At 41.7% G+C, this 20,280-nt stretch overlaps 2 protein-coding genes across 2 annotated transcripts; one reads left to right on the forward strand and one right to left on the reverse strand.

Annotated features, from left to right (window-relative positions):
• Positions 1-1,583: 1,583 nt before the first annotated feature.
• dlx5a (distal-less homeobox 5a) lies at positions 1,584-3,666 on the forward strand. Its single transcript, XM_010735774.3, has 3 exons — positions 1,584-2,224; positions 2,629-2,813; positions 3,004-3,666. The coding sequence occupies exons 1-3, from the start codon at positions 1,867-1,869 to the stop codon at positions 3,316-3,318; spliced, it is 858 nt and encodes a 285-aa protein (XP_010734076.1). The 5' UTR covers positions 1,584-1,866; the 3' UTR covers positions 3,319-3,666.
• A 3,699-nt stretch (positions 3,667-7,365) lies between these two features.
• On the reverse strand, positions 7,366-10,305 carry dlx6a (distal-less homeobox 6a). The gene is made up of 3 exons (XM_010735775.3): positions 9,261-10,305; positions 8,376-8,569; positions 7,366-8,204 (listed from the first exon to the last, which is right to left on the reverse strand). Exons 1-3 carry the CDS (start codon positions 9,565-9,567, stop codon positions 7,965-7,967), a joined length of 741 nt encoding a protein of 246 aa, XP_010734077.1. The 5' UTR covers positions 9,568-10,305; the 3' UTR covers positions 7,366-7,964.
• Positions 10,306-20,280: the final 9,975 nt, after the last annotated feature.

A 20,280-nucleotide genomic window follows, 5' to 3' on the forward strand; every position in this document is an offset into this window, starting at 1 on the left:
AATAAGAAATAGAAAAAGTTATGAAGTCATGACTGGTGTTAAAGAGTCTGACAGCTGTTTGAATGAAGGAACTGAGCTAGAGCTCCTTCTCACATGGTGGGAGTAGCAGTCTGTTGCTGAAGGAGTTGTTTGAAGCCTCCACAGTCTCATGCAGGGGGTGAGAGGAGTTTGCTAATGTCCTCCTCTCCACCACTTCCTCTATGGAGTCTAGAGGGCAGTCCAGGACAGAGCTGGCCTTCTTGACTAGTTTGTTGAGTCTTTTTCTGTCCCCCTCCGTGCTTCCCCCTCCCCAGCAGACGACTACATGGATGCCACCACAGTGTCATAGAAAGTTTTTAACAGAGTCCAGCACACTCCAAAAGAAGCAAGACTTTGACTTTTTTTGTACTCTGTTGTCCGACCAGTCTAGTTTATTGTTGTGGTGAACACCCAGGTATGCTTCAACCATTCCGATATCCAATCCTTGGATGTTCACCGGTGTGGTCTGAGGCATCTTCCACCTGAAGTCATCACTATCTCCTTCGTCTCCGTCTTGCTGGTGTTGATGTATGAAGGTGGTGGCCCACTGTAGTCCTGCTCATTTCCTTCTGATACACGTCCAAAGATGGCTGCATCATCAAAGAACTTGTTTAGGTGACAGCTTGTCAGTGTTGTGTCTGACGTCTGATCTGGGGATAAAGAAAAGGGGAGATCACCATATGCAGTCATGATATATACCCACGGTATATATAATATAACAAAGTATTATCCTATCTCCTGTTCCTATATTAATGTGTGTATGATACTGGATACAGGGTGCAATCAATATGATGTCATCTTTTTTTTTTCTTTGTGTGTTGCCACAAGGCAGAGTCTGGACTGCAGCGCCTCAGTTTTCCCACTAGTCGGCGCTGTTCACCACTCAATGTGCAGACTGAGCCGCTCGGCGTTGATTTAAACATGCCGGACAGCAGGTTTTAAGATAAGAGATAACATGAATCTTTAATGATCCCGTTGGGGAAGCTGGTCAGTTCTGACATTATCATACATGTCAATCAAAGAGCAGTCGGATGGATTTAGAAAAATGTCTCCTGAGGGAGGGAGATATTGTTAGTTATGGAATATATATCTAGGACATTAAATATAATGGATCTAGTGATTATATGTTGTATATATTGGATATTTACCACTGTAAGATGTAAGACAATATTCTCACGGATGATCTATATATCATATTTAATCAGATTTATCTTACGTGGCTGTTAAAATTGATAAGCAATAAGCTTAATGATAACACTAAATCGTTCTATTTGATATTATATCTCTTTAATTTGACATAATTTAAACATTTCTTGTCATGTTTGGGGTTATTTGGTGTTAAAAAGTTAATCAAATAACGCTGGGTCTGTTTTAATAAAATGCATAAATACAGAATAATGAAGACAGTCGTAATAATCGTCCAGTTTTACAGCAGGAGGCCTTTTTGGTAATGAGGTTTTGTCCCTCTAATTCATCCTTCTGAAAACGTCGATTGGCCACACGGCCAACACTTTAATTGCTCCCATTGATTGATAGTATAAAAACACAACAATGCAGCCACATAGCCCGGGTGGTTTCCCCCCTATAAGAAAGCTGGCTGAGTGAATTGGGTGTAGCTGTGTCTGTGTGCGCCTTGGCCAATGGAACCAGATCCTCCCTGCAGTGCGTAAGAGCGCGATTTAGGATTTAACCAAGTCTTTGCTGCGGGGCTGGCTGCAGTCTTCACCAGAGACCGACGGCCTGAGAGCCTTTCAACAATGCCAGTGTAGTTTTCACACCACTTTGGAGTAAGACTGCCTCGTTTTTTGCTAATTAAATAAAACAAACCCACGCGTTACTTGTCGAAGTATGACTGGAGTATTCGACCGGAGGATCCCGAGTGTGAAACCTGCAGATTTCCAGAGCTCCTTTCAACTCTCCACCATGCACCATCCGTCTCAGGAATCTCCTACTTTACCCGAGTCCACCGCCACGGATTCTGGCTACTACAGTCCCGCAGCTGGAGTCACTCACGGCTACTGCTCGCCCAGCTCCACCTCGTACGGGAAGCCGCTCAATGCCTACCAGTACCAGTACCCGGGTGTAAATGGATCCGCTGGAAATTACTCGACAAAATCCTACACTGATTACAGCTCGTACACGACTCCCGCTTACCACCAGTACGCTGGGACTTACAGCAGAGTGCAAGCCCAGCCGAGTCCACAAGGTAGGGGCCGCAGATTTTTCTATTATAATGAGAACAGACCATCAGTGGATAATTACCTAGACTAAATATATAACCAAACTGTCCATTTTTTCATCTTATTTTATCATGTTTTGGCATTTTTCACGCGCGTAAAAATCCAAAAATGTGCAATCTGAAATGAAACGGACAAATAGAAATAAATGATACTTTATGTTTATTTAAAATCACTCGATCAGATGTTGTTTTTTTTAGTTTTACGTGAAGACACGTGCTTTCTTTTTTTTATGAGCAGGGAATTAATTTGGTTTATGAAACTGGATTTTCTCGTTATTTAAAAGACATGTGCATATAAAAATTGATATTAAAAACATAGTGCACGTTGAGATAAGCACGCGTGCTTATTCTTGTTCTAATTATTTTCACAGAAAAAGAGATAAGTGAGCCTGAGGTGAGGATGGTGAACGGCAAGCCGAAGAAAGTGAGGAAACCCCGGACGATCTACTCCAGCTTCCAGCTGGCCGCCCTGCAGAGGCGGTTTCAGAACACACAGTACCTGGCCCTGCCTGAGAGAGCCGAGCTGGCTGCCTCGCTCGGGCTCACACAAACACAGGTGAGGATCTCAAATAAAAATGAATTCTTCATCTGTTTTTGTTGTTTTTAATGCAGTTTCCTTAAAAATAACGACAGTTGTTGCGCGTTGTTTCTGTGCGCCTTTACGCACCGCGCCTCCTCCAGATCTATTGTTGCTTGGGTTTATATATGAGATATTTAATGGCCTCTGCTTTTCGCTTCTTTTCCAGGTGAAAATTTGGTTCCAGAACAGGAGATCAAAATTGAAGAAGATCATGAAAAATGGTGAACTTCCACCGGAGCACAGCCCCAGCTCCAGCGACCCCATGGCCTGCAACTCACCACAGTCCCCGGCCGTTTGGGACACACAGGGCCCCTCCAGGCCGCACAGCCTACAGCCACAAAACATCAACACGACCGCTTCTAACTTTTTGGAAACCTCGGGGTCATGGTACACCTCAGCCGGCAGCTCCATGGCTTCCCACCTGCAGACCCCTAACTCAATACAGCACTCTTTGGCTCTCGGAGCGGGGACGTTATATTGAAAAAACCCTGTTGTTCATTTCAAATCTTCTTTTTTTTTTTCTCCTCCTACTTCTATGGGACTCGTGTTCAAATTTCAGAGGAATATGCAATGTATTTGATGACAGTCATAGAAGAAACGTGTAAAATGTGTAAATGTGTGCATGTAATTTATTGCATTTTGGAAGACTATTAAACGTTTAAATGGACAATGGATCTTTGAAAACTTCCGGCCTCACTGCAGTCTCTTGTTATTTTAACCCGCAGTTATTTACACTGAAAATCACGACAAAGACTCACACACATAAATAATGTTTGTGAGCCTCAGGTGACATTTCCACGTCAGGTTCTAAATCACAGCTGCTCAGTATTAAGATGCCGTAAATCGTACTAGTTTTCATCCGCAATAACACTCACAAATCTATATATACCGTGATATTTTTATTTATTTTTGATTTTATATTAAAAACAGACAAACTTAAAGTGATGAGGATGAAAAAATATCTGTTTTTTTCTGAGAAATGTGCCTTTATTTTCCCCTTTGTGGCCAGACTCAGCTTAATCTCGAGAATCTTTTTGTGATTTATTAAAAAGACAAAAAATAAAATAAGTGCTATTGTAATTATATTTCTGAGAAAACATTGCCACCATGTGTCACGGTGAGCCTTCACCTACAATAATAATTACGTTTCCCTGAAATGAAAACCGGTTTAATTGGATTGACTTGTGAGTTGTGAGTCTGCAGAACATCCTTATAATAATCTTATATTTTATAGATTAATGTTGTGTCTGTGGAAGTCATAGTGGCTCATTTCCATGGTGATATTATAGGCTTTATACCCTGATATTGTTATAAACGTCCTTATTTTTAAATTAACTAAATGTTATAATAATCCCACCTATTTTGCCTCAAATTTAATAATAAGAAATCACTGGTATAATCTTTTTTTATTATTGTTATATTCACTGCTGCCTCTGATCACCACCAGCATGATCACCTTTTTATCACTCACATTGTATTTTAGAGGAGAACCTGATTGAGCCTCTCAGTCGGTTCCAGCTCGTCTGCAAAGAGAGAAAAATGCCTGCTCCTCTGCTGCAGACAGTCTGCAGTCGCTCTCGCTTTGTGTCCCCTACAATTAGCCGCTTTGAATGGCAGAGAGGAGGCGAGGGGGGCGGCACGGAGATCTGAGACAATCCGCATTCCTGTGGGGGTAGACCGGCTCCAGAGCTCTGCCACTCCCGGCCGCAGCCCACCTTCCGGGTAAAATAAAAAAAAAAAAAAAAGGAGAAAGAAAAAAAAAAAAAAAAAAAGAAAGGAAAAATCTTCCACAATATCACCGTGTTATTAGCAGGCAGTAATACCAGCGCTGCCTGCTGCAAAACCGCTAAACAAACCGCGCCACTGTGAGAAACATGGAGGATTTGAAAATGGATCTAATTGAATTTAGCCCGGCCACATGCAATAAGATTATAGATGTGAGTTTTTACAAACATGTTGCACGAAATTCTCCCTCCTCCTCCAATTATCTCTCTCTCTCTAACACACACACACATAGACACACACACTACTGCATCTGACCCACACACTGACCCATGCATGTCACCATTTCCACCTGACACAGAACCTTCTTCCTGATTGCAACCTGAATACACTTCACACACACTCTCTCTCTCGCTCTCACACACTCACACACACGCTGGAGCAAAAATGCTGCAGAAAACTCACTTCTTCTTTTTCTTCTTCTTCTCCGTGCTTCTTGTTATTGTTGTTGTTGTTTTCGGCCCTAATTTCTGCTGTAGGCTAAACGCTAGTACCGTAATTACAATTGCGCGCAGGTCACTCGAGAAATTTTGGGGATTTTACGCATGGCACGTGTACGCGCTCCACGGAACACTCGTGCGCGCGAACAAGCTCTCGTGCACAGTAGCACACATAGGCCTTTATATTATATCTCTCTCTCACACACACACACACACACTCAGTCACTAACACACACACACACACACACACACACACACACACACTAGTGGTGCCATTATATCGAGAGCCCCCGTTTATTTCCAACCGAACATTTTCCACTCAGCTAGTTTCCCCCCGTTTTGCAAATCGAGTCTAAATAATGACAGTTAGCTTTACTGGACAGCTTCAACTGTAACACTCCACAATAATTATTCTCCAGGATTAGGGCCTCCATTATCATAATCTGGACATTGACAATTACCTATAATTTGCAAAGATGCGCTTGGTTCTTGATTGCAGAGGGCTCTTTTTTTTTTTTTTCAAGCTCGCCATCACTAAACAGTGACAGTAATAACAGCTAATTTTGCAGGCAATATATAAGAGCTTACCGGGGTGTGCAAACACTTTCCCACCTGGATTTGCTTATTCAACCACCAGCAGTAAAACCGTGCAGAGCGTTTTTTGGTTAGTCTGTGTTGTAGGGGAAGCGCAGAAAGGTAAGGTAAGGATGAGTCTTCTATTTTCTCTCTCTCCTGTGGCTATTCCTGATCTTAGAGGAGACTGCGACTCTTGCTTGGAAATTACAAACCAGGAGGCTCTGAGCTTCATCTCTGAGTCTGGATTATGGCCGAAAAGATGGAGGAGAAAACGCATTTTTCTCAAATCTGATGTCCTTTTTTTTATTATTATTATTTGCTGGAGGGCATATCTGGATTGTGGATTGTGTTTATGGGGTGGGGGGGTTGTTTACAACAAGGTATACAGTTAATGTGGTGATGTGTGAAATCTTGTCAGGTGCTTGGAGCTTTTATATGAGGAGAAGCCTGCTGTATAGTGCATCAGCTAACTGCTCTGACAGAGCACACAGAGCAAGAAGTGACACATCCCTCCCTGCATCCCCCCCACCCCCATATCTGTCACTCTGCTGCACTTTACCTCTATCTCTACCTCCATCCATCCATCCATCCATCCATCCATCCATCCATCCATCCATCCTGAGTCTCAAACGTAGCTGATTTAGCTCATCAAAGCCTTTCCTGCATTTGCAAAACATGATGAAACGTGTCACTTCTCGGAGATGAATAACACAACTGTGTATTTATGAGCTTTGTTGATGTTTACTCGACTTGCTGCTTCGGGCTCCCTGCAGCCTGCAGATCAGGGTGCACATAGACCAGGAGCAGTCTTAGGGCCCCCCTAGTCTGTAGGGGCCCAGGTATACAGGCTTCAATGTGCGCCAGTGGGACATCCGCGACTTGACAGCTGCATGAAGCTTTTCAGCGTTGTAATTTCAGATAATATCCCGAGCGCTCACTCTTCTCAGCAATTTGTATATGAATAACCGAATAATTTTCCCTTTTGTTCCATCTGTGCTACCTCAAATCCAAATAAAGATGCCTTTTAGTATTAAAAGTGGTAGAAAATTACAGGTAATTATCTTTGACGGTAAAAACGCTGTAATCAGCGGGCTACATCAAAAATTACCCTAATTATGCCTGCATTTATGAGAATGGAAAAAAAGCCTCACTTGGATAAAAACCCACAAATTGTCCCAAATATCTCCTTCATATTGAACACCACTGCAGCTGGCTGCTTTGTTCAACATCGATCCCGTGGAGCTTGGCATTTAACGGCCTGCATTAGGACGGAGAGAAGGGAGAAAACATTTTGTCAATACTTCTAATAATTGAGGGTGAAATGACAAGATAAGCTGGACCTGGAGCAAATGTCTTTCGAGGTGAATGTAGACAGCAGCGGGGCAGGGTAAGTTAATTTCCTCCGGTGTTGAGTGCATTTGATAAATCTATATACTGTAGATTTCTTCATCAGCTATTGAGCGTTTTGTTTTGTTTTTTGGGGACTTTTAAAAAAATGTTTACTCTGATGAAATGAGATTTTCTCTGCAGCACTGTGTCATTACCTTATGTTCATGGTGTTTGTTAGGAGCTTGTGTGCACCAAGATGACGGGAAATAGGCCTATTGTCATATGATGTTGGACCAATATGAAGCATAAAACGGCCTATTTACAATGTTGTTGATTTTTTTCTTCTTTTTCTTTTCTTTTTTTTTTTTTTTTTTTTTTGTTTGAAATCATGCAACAAAGCAGGCATCTGTTTTGAGTCACGGTTTACTCAATCTGACAACATAAAAAGTGTATGTACAACTAAAATCGCAGATTATATTTACAGACAGACAATTTGCTTGGTTTTGCATGTTGGAGAAACAACCAAAACAAAAACAAAAACAAAACAAAAGAAAAAAAAAAGAAAAGAAAGAAAAAAAAAAAAAGCAGTCAGGAGTCCACCATGGCTAAACGTTCTGGGCGCCACAGCGCAGTGGAGTGTGTATGCAAGTCTTTGCCCCCCAAAAGTGGCCAAAATGTCACTGATAATATTTGGTATATTGACGTTCAGATGTTGACATGAATGAAAGCATAACAAATATGCGAGCCCATTGAACAGCCATGTACGCTTAAAAAAAAAAAAAAAAAAAAAAAAAAAAATAGTTCCCTTGTTTGTGTCATCACACCGAGGTTTGGCTGCCGTTTTATCCTTCAGCAGAGGAGCAGCGGAGGATTTTTTTTTCTCCTCCTCCTCCAGCATCCAGTCTCTGCGCTGACACAAATTGTAGGCTACGTTGGAAACTGCATGGCGGAGATCCGGAGGCCTCCAGACAGCTCACATGACCTTCTTTGCCTCGTCAGTCTATCTCTGCATTGAATCTTGATGTGGGGAGGAATACCAGTGAGAGTAACCGGGCATGTAGCTGTTGGCCGGCATGTTTACTCCTTTAGAAGAGGCCGAGACGTCCCATATTGGAGGGATGGTCGGTGAGCGCGGTGAGAGGGACATGGAGCCCGGTATAGGCTCGTTTTCGTGCGGGTTGCCGCCTTGCTTTAGGAGCTTCTTGAACTTTGACCTCTTGTTCTGGAACCAAATCTTTACCTGCGGGGGGAGATGATGTGCAATTAGTAAAAGTACACGTGGATAAAGAGGCTGAAAACGTCTCCAAAAATGATCAGCAAATCAAAAACATAAAACATAATAATAATCTTTATTCTGATAAGACACACGATGATTTCCAGAAATTCAAGTCCAGAGTGTAAATCCTCATACCTGGGTTTGTGTCAGTCCTAGAGAGGCAGCCAGCTCGGCGCGCTCCGGTAAAGCGAGGTACTGTGTTTGCTGGAAACGATGGTTCAGTGCTTGAAGCTGCAAACTGGAATAAATTGTCCGAGGTTTGCGAATCTTCTTGCCTTTCCCATTAAAACGGATTTCCCCGTTTTCAATCACCGTCGTCTTCTGCTGCTCTGCAACAAAAACAATCAATGTTATTATTCAGAAAAGAAACAACAACAGCAGCAGCAGCTTGCATCATCTTTTCTGTGCTCAAATATTCCGGGGGAAAAGGTGGAGATTAAATACAGAGGCGCATCGAATGAAACCGTGTATAAATGGTGAAATTCAGCCTGATAAACGTTGACATCTCATATTGCCTTAAAGCTCCGAGGCAGCCACAATCCTCATACGCTGTCATATTTAGAATATTGCTGGTAATGACATGTCAATTAAATGCTAATTACAACATTCAAGACGTGCGGGCTGCCTAATTTTCACGAGTAGTTGGTGAGGATTGCACGGTCGTGATGATCACACACCGGGCATTAAAACCGTTTTTTTTTTGTGCGAGTGTTAAACGGGACAGCAAAAAAAAAAAAAAAAACAGACTGAGAGAGTAAGTAGCAAGGCTGGATCTCGATTTCTCCGGTGCCATTTACGCACGAATTTTCTTCCGTGTAATCACCCACCTACGCTCCGAATTTGGAGTATCCGCGCGGTGACTTGGGCATGACACCAAAACTGGCAAGGAGTATGGTTTGATCCCCAACTGTGGGGGGCATCCATATTAAAAGAAGCGCTAATGGCACGGGCAGGCGCTGGGAATGGACATGACGCGGTGCGCATTTTTTCCACTTGGCTGGTGAAAAGGGGGTCTCTTACCTGTGCCGTCTAACCTTGTTTGTCCTCCCGTGTTGTTGTGATAGGATGGCAGGTACGGGCTGTGGTGCGGATGGCTCACGTAAGGGTAGGGTAACGACCTGTTGTAGGTGTTGGTCCCGGTGTACGGGGTGTTGTCGTGCTGGTGGTGAGCGTGTGAGCCGGAGTGGAGACAGTGCAGCGGGTAGTGGCCGCTGGCCATCGACGGGGAGCTCTGCTGTGAGTGCGACTGCTGCCCAAACTCCATGAAAGCAGACTTGGACGAGTCCTGAGCCTCCAGACCGTCAGCCATCGTAGTCATGGTCATCATCGAATTTTCTGCCTTGAGAGCACTCACCCCCCTCTCTCTCAAGACCAAATCGGTTTTCTCTCTCTCGCCGTGCTGTTGTCTCTCTCCCCTCTCCACCGCGAACAGATATTGTCCTATTAACACCCGAATTTTCCAGAGGCGTCTTTATTCCCCCCCACCTCTCTTGTCCTGTGATATTCTCACTCAAAGTGCCGGAAGGTAGGCATAAGTTAAGGGAGAGATTTTTAGGTGGATTCTGTTAAAATTGAGCCCTTGCTTCCAGACTTGATGCAGACACTACAAGTAAAATGGTTTGTCTCCAAAGGGCAGCGCCTCCCGATTGGTCATCCAACCCAACGTCATCAGTGCTCTGCGCTTCACGGAGACTTGAGCTGGAGTTAACCCACCTTACCAGCTCCCACCACCACAACTATGGGGGAAATAATATATGGTGGGAAAGACGCATAATTCCTACAGACAAGCTTCACACGAAAAACCAGCTCTTTTGGAATTGCCGAGTAGTTTTTTTTTTTTTTTTTAACCCAAACCCCCAAATTACGCACGACGCGCAACAACATATAGCGCGCACTTTGATTTAGCCTGATGAGCCAACAGTCTATATGTTTTTTTTCTTCTCAGCTTTTAACCCCTCCTCTCCACCGGCATTAATTACTTATAGAAAAGCATCACACAAACTTGAAAAATCTACTTTTAAAGCAAATTATTTACAAGATAACCCCACATAAGAGAAATATCCATCTTCACGCCTTGTCATCTATCAAAATGATTAAAATATTTTTTTAAATCAAATTTATAAACATTCACAAATGAGCGTAGAATAATCCCAGACGTATTAAATATACATTGAAAGTTTTTTTCCCCCTTTAAGATTATACTTATTTATACAAGAGAAGTGATCTGTTTTATGTCAAGGAAACTCCAGAAACAGGTGGAGCAGCTTGGAAATAAATGAAAATGGTCTCTGGGTTTTTTCCCCCCTTTTTTTAAATGTACTAATTAGAACTTGTTCATTTGTATATTTTATTCCACAAAGAATAAAAAAGAAGTCTTGTATTTTCTTTGATGTGGCCTATGAGCAGCCCCATTTTAAGCCCCCCCACCCTCCGCTCTCAAAGTAACATATATTATAACTGTTGGTTTCTCCTGGGGCTACTGACCATATGATTAAGGATCTTCAGACAATTCAAAATACAGCACATGTGACACATCAAATAACAATATGCCTGAGGTACAATAGGTTATTTTGCAGATAGAAGGGTGGATACCGAGATAAACTGACAGTGTCTTTTATCCCTGTTGTAATATGAGGCCTGATACGGTCCTCAATATATGTAAATTATACAGTTTGCCTGTGAGGGCTGCGATGTTCGATACGCAAATAAGAACAAAATTCTATTTCCGCTCATATTTACGCATTCAAATCAGGTTTTGCAACACTTTCACCGCATTTTTCTTTCAGTGTTCAACGATTTCAACCCGCCAAAAAAAGGAGATGAAAAATAATTATGGTTGCAATCAAGTTACTACGAAAACCTATTTGATTAGCGGCCACACTTTACTCAAATTGCAGCTATAAAATTAAGAACAATTCGCCTGTAATGATTATGGACTGGATTTATTTTGGGAGGGTGGAATAAAAGTGGATATAGCATAAATTATCCCCTAATTATACGCCAGTGTCGCCTCAATTATCCTCTTATCAAAAATGGTTGTCTAAATGCAGCGTTTACTTTCAATTTTCTCCTTTTCTGTAACAAGAACTTGGTACCTTGCTATTATCGTCAGCTACGGTTGTTATTTACTTTGTGGGGATTTAAAAAGTGCACAACCCAGTCGGATAATCATTTTACAGCAGCGGACCGGGAGAGGAGCACAGAGCCAGAGGGATGTTAGCCGCAAGACATCCACATGGATTGCTATTTTTCCCAACATATATTCTTCCACACTCTGTTAGATTAATTTAAATTCTTGTTAGGAAGAAAAAAAAAATCTGAGCTTCTTTTGTCGTCAGGATGGCTGCAGGTAAGAGCTTCTTTTGTGTTCACTGACACTGATGAATGATTTTATTGCCTCTGATAATTCTGTGTTTTACGCACACAGTACGCAGACCTTGCAGGAGTCAGCACACCTTGGTCACCCCTCAGTGATCTAACATAGTGGCCAATTCCCCTGCCCGTGTTCCACTTGGACACGCAGAAGAGAAACCAGATCCTATACCTTTTCTAATCGCCTTTGAGTGCCACTACAAAGACATACATGCTCTGCAGCGATGGTAGTTGCTTCCTCCCCGCGGGCTTTACAAAAAAAAATCTCCTGGCTAGATTGAACGAGACATCTTCATTCTTTTTTTTTTCTCTCTCTCTCTCTCAGCATCATCTGTGTGCCACCACAGGATTATTAAAGTTGCGGGATGTGAAAAGTCTTGGTGTCCCGCAGGCGTGTTTGGAGGCTTTTCTAGACACACTGAGATTAAGTGAAGTGGTGAAAGAGCGGATTTGTTTGAATAGAGAGAACATGACATGCTCGACCTTGGTGCTTTTCAAATGTTTAAGATGTAGCCTATAGCATGCGTGCTGACAAGCGTGTCTAATTGTATGGAGAAACCACCGGCCTGGACAGGATGTTATCAGTGGACAGAATTCATAAACCATCATTTTAGTTTGGGTTTTTTTGTGCAAAACAAAATGTTTTTAACATTTAGAAAATGACACTCCACCTGCTTTCTCATGCCTTCCTGTTGTACTCTGCCCTATTAGGAGTTCATAGCCTCATTCTGGAGAGAAATTATTTTAGATTTCACTTCGTCAAAATGTCAATCACGAAATGAACAGCGTTCAGCTGCGAATCTAGAAATCACTTTGTCCCTAAGTAGATGATTGACCTTCAGCACAATCAATGGCCGTGGTGGTTTAACAGAAGTGGTCTTTTATTTCCAGCTGTCTTATAAACGCTGATGAATGACTCTCTAAAAATCACTCCAGGCCTGGGATTTCCCTGACGTCCACTGTCTGATAACATGGAAACTGAGAATATTGTACCTCGCGCTTTGGAGGTGTAACCTGGCGTTATTTTATGGCTAACACCGTCAGTTATTTTAAATATTATGAAGGCGGGAGAGGACAGAATTGGTAATATCAGTGCCAAGCTCCTTTACGCACACAGATAAGATTTATGCACACTGGTTCAGATCTAAAATAAATATAAACTAGTTATCTCTCTCCTCTCTCCTTCTGTCTCTGAGTAACACCACGCGGATTTTCTTGTCTATCTGGCCACATGTGTTAATCACATCTGTGCGTTAAACGCAGAAAGACACACATAATTCTAGAGAGTGGCTGGGCGTTTGTGGTCGGTCTGTCCCTCTAACAGCTACTGACTGGCCGCTCAGGAGACCCGGGGCGGTTGGGGACGCTGAGGCTTGTCACTGCACCACTTAAACAGCATGTCTCCCATTCTCCACAACGCAAAGCCACTGGCGCTGCACAGACAGCCAGGCGCGTCGATGAGGCTCTCCATCTCTGCCGCGCGAAGGGCGGGAAGTGGCGAGGAGAAGCGCAGATGCATACTACACACAGCTGTCAGTATAACCATTGTAACTAGATTCAGAGGGAGCACCCCCCCACACAGCCACTCTCACTCACTGTCTCCCTCTCCCTCTCTCTCATACACACACACACACACACACACACACACCCACATCAGCCCCAAAACGAACACCGATCAGCCTTTAATGCTCAAGTCGAATTCATCCGTGCCCAAATGGTGGCGCGCCGTTTTTACGCACATAAATTGCGCACAGCGTACTAATGTAAACCCACTTATGCAAAGCTTTGATGTGTTTTGTAAAAGCGTGCAACTACACCAAGAAAAAAAAAAATGAGTGCGGTTTGGTCATAAAGAAGAAGGGTGGGAGGGGGGGGGGGCACGCGCTCCAAGGCACACGACTGTTTACAATAAGTTTTGCATCATAAATTAGGATTGCATTATCTCTCGAGTAAATAGCAAAATTGGCATATGCATGGCCCCAGGTGCAAGGCGAAGGGCCTTCAGATGGACCCAGTGTAGCGTGATGGTAGTGGAGCTAAATGACCACAAATAAGCAAAAGGCCTGCGCCACTGAGTCTTCACAGCCTCTCATGGACTAATGGATTTAATTTGGCACGGCTGTAGCTGCACTGGTCCCGCTCAGGGCCCAGTGTCCTAATTAAGACTGCTTGTTTCTCTTGTTGCCTTCTCTCGCTGCATATTAAGCCCCACCAGAGTGATTGCATTGCAATTTGCTGCACCAGGAATATGTTTCTTTCTTTTTTTTTTCCTTTTTATTATTTTTTTTTTTTAGATTAGTCGTTTGTTATTAAAACAAAACTGAAATAATTTGGTGAAGTGTAACAGCAGAATATGAGAAAAAACAGCAGAAGAGACAGGTAAATAACAAGAGTCTTTAAATTTCTGTCCTTCATAATAATATTATTAAAACATTACATGGAGAAATTAACATATTGTTGTCTCCTACTGGCAGTTTTAAGACCACAGTATCCACATGCTCACACAGGCCATGGTCAGTCTAACGCTATATTCCTGGATACCAAGTCAGTAACAAAGGAGGTTCATCCAAAAAAAGTTGATCTGAATTTTATGTTGGGGACAAATAAGACTAGTGAGTGCTGGGGTGTACATTGGTCCCCCCTCTCTCTCTCTCCCCCCTCTCGACTTAATACGCGACATTATTAGGTCTGACAGCACAGTGGTCGGTCTTGAAGGAGAGGATTTGGTCGATAGATGACAGACAGGAAGGCCAGCAATCATGGGCTCTTTTTTTATCAGAATGTACTGTTCGATGCCGTTTATCCCTGATGATAGAAAATTGCTCTGTTGCCAGGACGCTGCCGCTGAAATAGAGGGCAGGAGCAACATTTCCATTTTCCAGTTTGAAAGCCATTGAAATGAATTAGTAAAAATGGAAAAAAAAGAGGAAAACTGAGAAAGAATCCCCTGGTAAACAAAGGGGAGCAAACAAAGATACCATTTTCTTTTGCCGAGAATCCACCCTCCTCATTTCCCGTTTTTTTTTTTTTTTTTCCTTCAGCAGCAACAGCAGCAGCAGCAGAGTGAGGTTTTTTTTTTTTTTTTTTTACTTCAACAGTTGCAAATCACATGCTTGGCTTCTAATGTAGTCCAAGGCCCGGGCCTACTTCAAAGACAATCATTTATTTCCCAACCTCCTGGAATAATTAGAGCGCCTTTTCATCTGTCGTGACGGAGAGGAGGAGAGAAAAAAAAAGAGAGAGAAAGAGAGAGAGAGGGAGAAATTAAGAAAGAATAGTTGACAACGAGGAGCATTAAGAAAACTCCTGAAATATTCAACCATTAAGCAAATGAACAGTAACCTGTCACAGTGAGGAGGGGAGGCGCAATATTTAAAAGGAGGAAATTTCATCAGAATTTGGGAAAGCTGCTGTGAAAGGTTAAGCGTCTGCACTTGATCACACATAGAATACATAAAATGCTCGTTATTTATTTGATTTAATCAAAAATTTTATTATTATCGCTTTTATTTTTTGTTATTATCGGGCTTTTATTCTTGATATTTTTGTTGTTATCGCCGAAATCCCCACAGCAACGCTTCGTCTAAATCTTATTTGTGCATATTACGCTTTAAACAATCCCGCTAGGACACTAACATGTAAAAATATTAAGCATAAAAACGTTTTCAAAAACAGAAATATTATTGTACAAGATGTAAAAAAAAAAAAAAACGATGGAGGATATTTTCAGGCCTCTGGTAGGGATGTTTCGTTAAGGGGGACGTAATTAACTCCAATCTGGGGATTATTTATCAGTGACACAGACGGATCCTGTGGCGAGGCCATCATCAGCATACAGGAGAGTATGGGGGTGGAGGGGTGGGGTTACTGTCTGTGTCCGAGCAGGCAGGTGGTTTAAAAACCTTCCCCAGGCTCTGCTTAGCGCGCCTCCAGTGCGCGCCACACGCTGCACGTAGAGTCTGATATAGATGGAGCAGTGACACCCGAAACATAATAAATTGTGGAAACATATTAAATATCACAAATGTGTCAGCTCTTGTAGGAGGTTGGGAATTAATAGTGATTAAAAATGGCTGGATTCTTAATGAGGTGAGGTATCCATCAAGAGATCTGGTCCACATATGTTAGGGATTAAAGGATGTTTTTACTGAATGACTGAGAAATTAATGAAACTCATCGGGTGTTGGCAATTATTTGCTTCACACCACACATGTATCCTGTAATATTAAAGTCAAATACCATGCCCTTTTTTTTTATATAAATTGAGTTACATGCTTTGTAAGGCCTGCATGGACTGACAGGATAAACCTGAGCAAAGGTGTATATAATCTTTATAGGATAATAATGACAGTGAGACCTAAAATGTGGAGCATATGCTGAATAAATAAAGCCACTGCTGACCCATTAAAAAGCCCAATTAAGAGGCTCATCTGCAAATGCAACCAGATGAAGCTCATAAAAGAGAAATAAACACATAGAAAGAGCACTAAACTCTCCATGAAGTGCTTTACAACGGCACTAGAGAAAATATAGACTGCTATTACATGAAAGTTTTGATCTCATGCAGGATTCAACTTGGCAAAACAAAAAAAACAAAAAATCCTGCCGGTGGGAATATTTTGTAGATGAATCTCTCACAAGAAAACACCTAAAAACACACACACACACACACACACACACACACACACACACACACACACACACACACACACACACACACACACACACAGAACAAACCAATAACAAAATAGTGAGTGTTCTCCAACAGTTAAAGTCCTGGCTCTCATATAGGAATGAATGCCCACACTGGAGGAAGTGCTGCACACAAAAGCCAACACTGACTGCAAAATAAAAGAGCTTGAAATTTAAGAGCACGGTGTGAAGTGAAGTGGAAAGAAAGCGAAGAGAAAGGGAGTCACACCTGGTGAAATATGGTGTGGTGGGCGAGCGCGTCTCGTTCTCAGACGCTGCTCGGGTTCTCAGGAGCTGTGGGTTGTAGGAGTTTGTCAGGTGATAGCTGTGGACCTTTGTCTACAGCACTTCAAGACACTCCTACCTGAAACTGCATTTCAGATCAGGCTGGGTTTTGGTTTGAGCTCTGCCCTCTTAAGTCATTGTCTTTGCACACTGAAAGTTGGAGCAACTGAGGAAATGATGTGTGGTGTTTGTGCAAAAAAATCTGCAAACCAAAGTTTATATTAACGTCTAAATATTTTGCATTAGAGAAAAGACAGAAAAATCTCTTCTGGCTGTAAAGGTTTTATTTGTTCCACTATTTAATTCTATCCTGCAAAATAATATAAAATCTATCAAAGCAGCTTTTGTGGACATTTAGTTAACATATTTTGCGCTCAAAAACAATTAAATAAGTCATTTATTTCCTCACAGATCTAACATGAATAATCATCGCCACCATCATTAGTATTATTACTACCATTATTAGCCGGCTCTTGATGTTTATTTTGGTTGTTGCTGTTGCTGCTATTATCATCATAATCATCATCATCATCATTACATTCATCACATCTCCAGTTTGTTTCAAGTGTTCAGATCTCGTATTTGCTATTATACCGCGGCTAATCTTTAAAACAATCCTGTGAAAATGGCAAAATATAGAAAATGGAAAATAAGAAATATATCTTATAGAAAATAAAAATATGGCTGTTGGAGGTTTTAAAATAAATGTCAGGATGAAGTCGTCGCTGAGCATCACACAGGCACATTTCAAATCCATAAATAAGGTCACAGGATTATCTAAGATATACTTAAAGTACCTATTTTTAAAATCAGGAAGTCTGATGCGTCATCGTACAGTTTTAAAAAAGCTGCTAATAAAATGATCATCCTTCTCTCAAATGATCAGCAGAACCTCTTTTTAGCATTTTGGGAGAAAATAAACATGCAAACAATTGAAAAAAATTCACAAATTCTCATCAGTTTAATGCCCTTTTATATTTGGAGAGCTGCAGCGTTTATGACAAATTCTTGAAATTAAACAAATCACACCATTCAAACACCACTCAGGTAGTCATAATTAAAACATGAGCTTTCTAACGGAATCATATACACTGCTGTGAAACACTCATAAGCAGGACAAGTCCAGGGTCCTCTGAGTTAACACGCCACAGATCACAGAGCAGCTCAATGATTTGGCCAAAAGATCACGTCTATAGCCAGCCTCATGATATCATAGTTATCAGTTGGTTGCCTGGAAAGCCCTCTGAGCCTTTATTTTCATTTGTTCTGAACTGTCAGATTCGAGTGGAGAGATTTTTTTTTTTTTTTTAGGACTTTGTCCATTCTGATGGAGTGAAGGTAGCCAATTATTGTCATCATTGCCCTTGAAAATGCATTACGCCTCACCTGAGGGCTCACTCAATCAAAGAGACTGAAGGGGCGATTAACAAATGACTTCTGACCTTAATCCATCGCAAAAATCACCCAAAAGAGCCAGACAGCAATCAACATTTCTCACTCGCTTTCATGTTGCAAACTTTCTTTTTGTTCACATCTAACCTTGGGCATCATAATGACATTTCTGAGTTTGGGACCTTGAACGTTGTGTTTTGTTATTATTGTTTGAAAATGGATTTGTGAGAAAGTCATTTTGGGTTGCTTCATTTCTATGAATCAATTCTACAATTTAATTGGTAAACCTTTTATTTGAAGTTCCCATATTTAGCATTTATTAGCAGGATGCAAACATTTAATAAATTGTTTATAACACTATAATATAGGTGTGAGCAGATATAAGGACATTTTTAGTGTTTATGAAAGTACAGTATTTCTAAACAATTAACTTCTATGAAGATATGTTTTATACTATTAGAACTGTTTTTATGTATTGTCATTCATTATAATGCATTATAAACCAATTATTAAATGTTCATATACAGATTATGAATAGCAAACAGCAGGATTTAAAGTGTTCAAGGGTAGTTGAGCTGTTTTAAATGAGCTTAATGAAAGAAAATTGTAAACCTACGTGCCTGAGTATGGCTAAAAATAATTTTAAAAAATCAAAATATGATCTCTCTTATTATTATTAGACCTTAAATTTCTGTATGGCCTGCAATCCACAATTTAAACAAGCTCATTGTGCCTTCTGTCGAGCTCTCTCTGGTATTAGCATGTGAGCTTCCTCACCTGGGGAACTTGAAAGATGAACATGAGTCAGCCATCATGTCCTGGTGATCGCCTTTTCACACATTTCATTACCCCCCCATCTGAATAATTAAAATGAGCGCTGAGCGAGTGAATAAACTCTGTGCCGTTTTTTAATTTCAATCAGCAAGAAGGTGAAAATTGAATTTTTAGGAAATGCTTGTGAATAACTTTTTTTCTCTCCCCTCTCTCTCTCTCTCCTCTCTTTGTCTCCCTGTTTTCCCCTCGCCAATATCTCTCCCCGGCTTTTCCATCACGCCCACCTTCCTCTCATGCACCCCCTTCTCCCACCATGTCCAGCCACTGGTCTCCATCTCACCTCCATCCAGTCCCTCTTCTCTCCTCTCCATATTCCTCTTCATACCCACTCTACCCCTCTCTTCCTCTCCCCTCAACCTCGCTCCCTCTCCCTAACCCTGCACCCTCTCTCCCCCCTTTTCCTTCACTCGCCCGCCTACCCCCCCTCTATAGGTACGCCTCCATCCCCTCTTGGCAGCTCCATCTCCTCCTCGCCCCCCCCCAACCCGCCCCCATCTCTCCTCCCTCTCCCTGGTTGGTTTCCACAGCTGTGGTGAGTGAGGGGCAGATGACCGGAGAATTGGCCCCTGGGAGAGCGCTGAGCCATCCTGGTGCTATTAGGCTCGTGGCTAATAATAGGTGTTTCAGACCAGGGGAAGATCAATCAGGGGGAATCATGGGGAATGTTCGGAGCAGCGCTTTTTACACATCGGCCCAGATGGATGAAATTACACTTGTCAGTTTTTAGTTGCATTACTCCCAAATTGGTTGTCTACTCTTTTTTTCTCCCTCCCTCCCTCGCTTTCTCTCTCTCTCTCTTCTCTCCTTTCTCTCTCTTTGCCCTCATTCATGTGTCAGTGGCCTGCTAAAGGGATTCGATGGTGAAATCCCTGTCATTTTTGTCTTTTCCCTGTTTAGCCCTCAGCCAGCAACTCTGTTGCCTGCATATGCACTTAGAAGAAATCAGTTTAAGATGTTGCCTTATGGCTTGGGCAATTTCCATGTTAGAGGCAAGTGTGCAGCTGACATCCTGTATGTGCTCTGCATGTGTAATAAAACATTTTGATGGATCAAAACTCAGGACAGAAAATTGATCAGCAGCTATTTGGTTGGATTACCAAAATGGTTGCTCATTAATTTTCACTGATTTTTCAAGCCAAAACGCCACATGTTCACTGGCTCGCAGCTCTTACAACGTGAGCATTTGCTTCTTTTGTCTGTTTTATATAATTGTAAATGGAATATTTTAGTGTTTTTGGACAAAATAAGACATTTGAAGATGTAACTTTAGGCTTTCTGGGAACTGTGATGGACATTTATTCACTATCTTTTGGCTTTTTATGGTTAATCTAGAGAATAATTAGCCTTGAGTGTAAAATAATGGCTTTGAATTCTAATGTATTTCTAATACGGAGTTAATTTACACAAATTTGTACTCTGTGCCAAACTGAGTACAATAATTTAGAGCAGTAATAATTTGTAATTA

This window comes from Larimichthys crocea, chromosome XIII (genome assembly GCF_000972845.2).
Source record: "Larimichthys crocea isolate SSNF chromosome XIII, L_crocea_2.0, whole genome shotgun sequence".
Taxonomy (NCBI): domain Eukaryota; kingdom Metazoa; phylum Chordata; class Actinopteri; family Sciaenidae; genus Larimichthys; species Larimichthys crocea.

Coding starts and splice junctions, on each gene's coding strand:
- dlx5a (XM_010735774.3), top strand. CDS start 1,867: ATGACTGGAGTATTCGACCGGAGGATCCCGAGTGTGAAACCTGCAGAT. Junction 2,225..2,628: donor AGCCCAGCCGAGTCCACAAG/GTAGGGGCCGCA, acceptor TTATTTTCACAG/AAAAAGAGATAAGTGAGCCT. Junction 2,814..3,003: donor TCGGGCTCACACAAACACAG/GTGAGGATCTCA, acceptor CTTCTTTTCCAG/GTGAAAATTTGGTTCCAGAA.
- dlx6a (XM_010735775.3), bottom strand. CDS start 9,567: ATGATGACCATGACTACGATGGCTGACGGTCTGGAGGCTCAGGACTCG. Junction 8,570..9,260: donor AACAAGGTTAGACGGCACAG/GTAAGAGACCCC, acceptor TTTTTGTTGCAG/AGCAGCAGAAGACGACGGTG. Junction 8,205..8,375: donor TAGGACTGACACAAACCCAG/GTATGAGGATTT, acceptor CTCCCCCCGCAG/GTAAAGATTTGGTTCCAGAA.